Source organism: Staurois parvus, unplaced genomic scaffold (genome assembly GCF_062004578.1).
Source record: "Staurois parvus isolate SC_StPar_1 unplaced genomic scaffold, SC_StPar_1.0 ptg000148l, whole genome shotgun sequence".
NCBI classification, from domain to species: domain Eukaryota; kingdom Metazoa; phylum Chordata; class Amphibia; order Anura; family Ranidae; genus Staurois; species Staurois parvus.
The window spans coordinates 727,306-734,045 of NW_028317944.1; the positions used below are offsets into that span (position 1 = coordinate 727,306).

The window sequence follows — 6,740 nt, forward strand, 5'->3', positions numbered from 1 at the left end:
AATTTCCCGCCGCCGGTGGCGCCCGTACGTCCCGACGTCACAGGGACCGGAACAGAGGAGCCTGATGCCGGCATCAGCCGGAGGAGATGGCCGGGGATGCTGCAGGGGACACATCGCGGGAGTGAAGGACAAGGTAAGCTCTGCAGGGACTCCCTGAGCAATGCTGCATGGTAAGCCCGAAGTGTAGCTCGGGGTTACCGCTTTTGGTACAGACATTTTACCCCGAGCTACACTCGGCAATACCGTTAAGGAGGTTAAGACACTTTTTTGAGAGAATTAAGGAGTCTGCCATCTACAAAATGCTAGTTGTCCTGCCATCATGTTAATATTTGTGTGTCAGATCTGCATATTTGTACCAGTTCAGTAATGCAAAATTGGATAAAGCTATTGGATCGGAATAATCAGAATATAATGTATGCATTCCCCAATGTGCTGTATGACCAGGAATATTAATATGTTAAAGTGTATTTGTTTTAGATAAGGGTTTTTACTCAGTTTTGACTTCACTTTTGATGCAATCCATGTTTGACTTGCATTCAGATTGATTACATTTATACCTTCTATGACCCATACAGGGTCATTTGTACTTAACCTTTCTTTTGGATCATTTCTTGAAAGCTGCTGCTTCACTATTCTCCCATCCAGTGCAATTATTCAAAAACATTGGGTGTGTGAATGCATGATCCCCACCTTCACTCACTATGGTGTCACTACAGGACAACTGGTCAGCCAAAAGAACCACAGTGAGCATAGGGGGAAACAGGTATTCTACCAATACAACCACTCAAACAATTGTAGAGGATTGTATGTAGTGAAGCTGAGAATTTTCAAGAAACTGCACACTGGAAAGGTAAGTACATGGAGTCTTCTTATGGCAGGAGTGTTGTATAGGGTCTTGCTAATTGAGTTGTCAAAAATGGTTTTATTTTTTTTTGTAACAGGTTTGTTCAAACTCTAAATAACTTTTGTTTAAAACCATATCAGCAGCAATGTTTTAACCTTGATATATAAGAAAAATGTGTAATCACCTACTTTGTGTCTAGATTTGGACATGGCTATTCTGTGACCTTGTGGCTCAATGGAGACCATGACTGTACACATTCTGTCATCACTTGTTTTAAAAGTCATTTTCCAGGAGTGTACCTGAAGGTAGGCATCTTGATGCAATAGTAAGTGCTGTTAAACGTTTGCTTGTGCATCCTATTTGACTTCATTTTTTGCTGTTTGCCATTTTAAAATTTACTGCTTTTACATCAGTACAATGTACAGGTTGCAGGGGCGGACTGACCATTCGAGCACTTGGGCACTGCCCGAGGGCCCAGGGTCAGTAGGGGGCCCCATGAAATGCCCCTGGTACCTTTTTTATAGGCTTTTTGAGTGTGGGCAAGGACACAGGGGCCCCATGATCCCCTATTGCCCGGGAGCCCCATGAGTTGTCAGTCCGCCCCTGACAGGTTGTATCACATATCAGAATAGTTTGCTTATCAGATGATAAATAAAATACTAATCATTCTTCTAGAACCATGAAGGAAAAAAGTATGTGAAGAAAGCAGTAAAATGTTGCCCCAAATTGATATAAATGGATAAACAGAAGCAATAGTATTTAACACTGATCTCCAGACAAACAGCTAAACATACCCCTGAAATACATATATTGTAGGGCTTGTATTTCTGTTCATCTAGCACTGATAGATGGACAACCTTCCAATCAGCAAAGTTAGGTTGGTGAGCTGAAATTTTGCTACTGCGTTTAGGCAAGATAGCTAGGTCACCTCCTTGTCCCCAGCCTGTGACTGGACATTGAAGAAGCAACAGCAGACTGGTTAAATCATCTCTGTTTTCTTGCAAATAACAAATAGTAGTGCAGCGCTATCAATAGATGTACATAAAACTTAAATGGAAAATACAAAGAGAATAGGACAATCAATACACTGCCCCTTGCAAACCCTCACGTATAGCAGGGGGTTACTCCTTATAACATAAACAGTCCCACATAGGTGGATATCCAATATATAAGTGTCCTATAGGTGAAACCCAGCACACTCTAAACACTCTTCATGCAGGTGCTTCAAACTCTGTGTGTATCCACATTACCAGGGGTGCCCCCTCACCTTCCTGCCCATGCCCCTCAGGACCAATGAGCTAGATATGCCTCTTCGTGATCCTCCAGAAGGATTAAATCCTTCTTAGCTGGGGTGGTAGAGCTCCTCCCTCCTCTGGTGAGTGAATATCCAGATCTGTCTCCTAATACTCGGACGAGTATTACTCCATGGACATTCCCGGTAAAGCAAAGAGATCCAACATAGTGTAAAATCATTTAATAAAATCCTTTAATATAAGAAATGCTTACTCACATGTAACAAGTACAATCTGGCGTTTTCACCACACTATGGGTGTACTGCATACTGTTTCGGGTGCACCAAGATGGCACCCGTGCTGGATATGACGTCACTACGATACCTCGTTCAGCCCCTCCTACTGGCGTATCTACGCGTTACGTCACGATTAAAAGCACGTGACTTCGTCAGGATACACCATATGTTTTCTTAATGCCAAAATTTTCCTTGTTAGCACATGTCCGCAATGTCCATGTAGAGCCCCTAGTGCTGCCCCTTCCTCTACCATTTGTTATTTACACTACATTGTTTAATAATATTTTTTTCTTTTAATACATAACTGCAATCCTTGAAATTTTGATATATATCTGGAATTCATTTTAGGATCACCATCTGAATATTTTGGAATGCCATATATCAAATGAACATGGATGTTTACATGAATTGTTTCAACTTTTGACAAGTATGAAAACACAACATCAAATTAAAAATTACTCGATTACACAGACAACTCTGGATCAGGTATGATGATGATGAATGATGATGAATCATGATCATGATTGATGGATGGTAAATCATAATTATGATGATTGATGAATGGTGAATGATGATGATGAATGATGGGTGGTAAATCATGATGATTGATGGATGGTGAATCATGATGATGATGAACGATATTGATCATATACAGGTGCATCTCAATAAATTAGAATATAATCAAAAAGTTAATTTATTAGAGTAATTCAATTCAAAAAGTGAAATTTATATGGTATATAGATTAATTACTAGATTAATTACACACAGAGTGATATATTTCAAGCATTTCTTTCTTTTAATTTTTATGATTATGGCTTACAGCTAGTGAAACCCCAAAATTCAGTATCTCAGAAAATGTTAACATTGTGAAAAAGTTTAATATTTTAGATTCATGGGCCCTGATTTACTAAGAATTGAGTCTACCAGCAGACGCTGAACATTCTGGCAGACTCAATTCAATCAATCAAGCCTGTCAGTCTTCAGAAAGGCGTCTAGCCAACTTCTTGAAAAGCATCTACTTTGTAGACTTTTTTCCTATTAGTAAATCCAGAATTGCGTCTGGCACATTTCTAGATGCAATGCCGTATATGTTTGCTAGGTGGCGCACAACCACAGGCTTTGTCCCGTTGGCGTTAGTCTGTTTGCATATGAGAATACTTATAAAGTAAAATAAAAAGTACACCTATATTTATTTATTTATTTGTTTTTTTATTTTTTGGGTTGCTGTATCTCCAAAATGATCAGACAACTAATGCATTTCCTAATGAATGTCATACATTCTATTTTCAAATGTCAAACATTTTCACACTTATATCTCAAATAATTGGGAATGTCTAGTTCTAAGTTCCCCATATAATGATATATCTTCCTTCTCGTTAATCATGTAACTATTCTATGTTAAAGTAATAGTGCAGCGCTATAAATGCATGTGATCAATCATAAACGCATGTAAAATCAAAAAAGTGCAAATAAGTGCAATAATGATGTAAACTGGTAAATGGTGCTTAAAAAAGTTCATATAATCATTCCTGAATAATTCGTGTGAGAGTACCAACTCAGAGAGTGCCTATGAATGTGCCACACCAGGGGCACACCAATAGGATGTGTTGGTACACAAAACGCATTGGGTGGAGCCCTATTGCTGACACCACGCCGCTATCTTGGTACTCACTTTGCTATTATTTTTATTACTCTATGTGGATATATTAAATTGTTACTCTTGACCATTATAATAAAGTACTACACTATTAAACACCTTTCTGGCTCCTGTGGCTCAGCTAATTCCTCCCTGGGACCATTTTGGCACCCACCCTGAGATCAATTTCCAGGGTTCTGTCAGTGCCAGGAATATCGATCAATCAATTAAGATTTTGGCTACTGACTAGAAAGTGGAAAGGGAGTGAATCTTACCTGTGTCCTGTTCTTCTGACAAGTTTGAAACTTTCAATTTTCCTTCAGTTTATATTTCATTACAACTTTGTTTATCTTCTCTAAGGCTACGTTCACACTAGCTTTGTCAGCAGGCGTCAGACAGGCATTTGGGAAGCTTTTTTTATGGTTCTCAAACGCCTATGAAAATTCTGCACATGGCAGCACGCAGTTAGGCAGCCCATTGAAATTAATAAAAGGTAGAAATTCAGCGAGCACTAGAAACTGAAACAGAGCTAAATATATGAATATATATCACCACCTAAAAGATAAAATTATTATTTTATAGGTGCACCTGATGAAATGTCCAAAATATATCATGTAAGTTCAATTATAGATGAAAAGATGTGATCAAAAGTGACTCTCGGTGATGACTCTAGTAATCCCAATAGGCATGTGATTAGGTGATGTGCAAAGAATAAAATTGCGCACTCACCAGAAGCGCAATAATCTCATCAAGTGTACCAGAGGTTCCCTCTTATCCTAGGAAGGAAGCTGCATGGAATGTGTAGACTCTTTCCTAGGGGTTGGGTAATGGGATGGTGTCTTAGAAGTCTCCTTTGGTAAGTAAGTTGAGGTAGGGGTCAGTAGTGTATCACTCTCCTTTGGGCCTAGGGATATTCACCTGGAGTCCTGGGGAATTAAATGCTCGGCACGGAGCAAAAGAATGGTGCCCATAGTGTAGTAGGTCAAAAATTACATAGGTCTGCAAAAAAACATTTTTCAAGAGCTGTTTTGGTTATTCCATGTAATCTTTCTGTTTTTTGGTGCGCTGAATCCAAAAATGACCTCCATTTTGTCATAGGACATCATGTTTCCTGACAATTTAGGTAACTATGTTAAATAAGGTAATACCTCAAAATAAATGGAAATAGACTTATAAAATTAAAGTTTTATTCCAATTTTTTCATGAAAATCCTTTTTTGAACTGAAATGAGCTCAGCTACACACACTAAACTCGATTCTTCTTCCCTGTGAGGCTCCTCTTGGTGCATTTACTCTTGTGAGTAGCATCTGGAATGTCTCTCTGAAGCATCCAACAGTAGTCTGCCATCATTGTAATGCTCCATTTTCTCTGGTATCTCCTTTCCATCTCTTTAATGTCTTGGTGGAATCGTTCACCTTGTTCCTCACTCACAGCTCCCAAATTTTCAGGAAAGTAGTCAAGGTGGGACTGGAGGAAATGCACTTTCAAACTCATCAGGCAACCTAAAGCTTGAAATGCTCTCAGAATTTGTCCAACAATCTTTTTGTAGTGAGGATCTTTGTTATTGCCTAAAATTTCTGTATGACTTCTTTAAATGTAATCCACCCTTCTTTTTGAGGATCCGTCATGGTATTGACAAACTCTTGATCAACTATAAGCCTTCTAATGTCTGGTCCGACGAACACATCTTCCTTCAATTTTGTCTCCGACAGGCCTGGAGACGTGGTGACCAAGTATTTGAAGTATTCTCCATCTCTTGGAAGTGATTTTACGAATTCATCAATCCCAATTTTATGTGGAGAGGTGGTAGAAGAACTTTATGGGAAGGTACCAAAGTTTCTCGGAGGACATTTTTTTCACCGACTGTTAGCACCCTCGGCTGCCAACTCTTCTTGGTCCAGTGATTTTGTCGATCTCAACTGTCCCATAGACACAGAAAACAAGGGTATTTGGTATCCCATCCACTGGATTCTTCAGGAAAGATTAACCCCTTTTACCATTAGAAGCACAGACTCAGGGCTGAGGCTTACACATACAGCATGCTGCTGAGTATCCCAGTAGTCACACATGTCACTCAGAGCAGCACTTGTATTCACCCCCCTGCAGGGGGGGAAGGGCAGAGATTGTTTACATGCAAATAACAACAAAGGGCCAGAAGAGAACTAGGGAAATGAGAAAATAGATTTTTTTTCCCCCTAAAACTTGCTTAGCTTATGTATATATTGCTGACCATCAGATTTACAGTGCTATATTTTTTTTTACATAACTCGGACAACCCCTTTAAGGTTTTTTTGGCATTTTATATCTTAAATGCACTTATGTGAATTAATTAATAGTAATTCGGACTTTCAATTTGGTTAAAAATACATAATATAAAATAAATACCAATTGATGAATTTGAAGACAGTTTTGCATTTTGTGGCAAATCATGACGTCTAGGAGTTTTTTCAATATTTTATTTGTTTTCAGCACATCAAAATACATGGAAATTATATGAAAATAATCAAACAGCTTTTTAGTCGCAGACCTGTGTTATGAATGATTTTATTAATGAGCAAAATTCATAAAAACATGAACACACATTCAAATGCTACTTAAAATCCAAAAGAGCCTTCACCCATGAATATATGTTGTAGTATGCACAGGTAAGTGCAGCATAAAAGGCTGCCGTAAGCACTAACCAGCTGGGTATTTCTGGTGGCCACCGGACCTCCGTGATCTGGCGGCATAAC

The 6,740-nt window shown here is 38.9% G+C and overlaps 1 protein-coding gene across 1 annotated transcript in view; it reads left to right on the forward strand.

Moving 5' to 3' along the window:
* Window positions 1–2,864, forward strand: part of LOC149464696 (ATP-binding cassette sub-family A member 13-like) — a 594,838-nt gene extending 591,974 nt beyond the window's left edge. The window contains exons 35-36 of the mRNA XM_089674212.1: window positions 1,044–1,149; window positions 2,721–2,864. Of these exons, the coding sequence (XP_089530338.1) occupies window positions 1,044–1,149; window positions 2,721–2,864 (250 nt within the window). The remainder of the gene's footprint in view (window positions 1–1,043; window positions 1,150–2,720) is intronic.
* The last annotated feature ends 3,876 nt before the right edge of the window (window positions 2,865–6,740 follow it).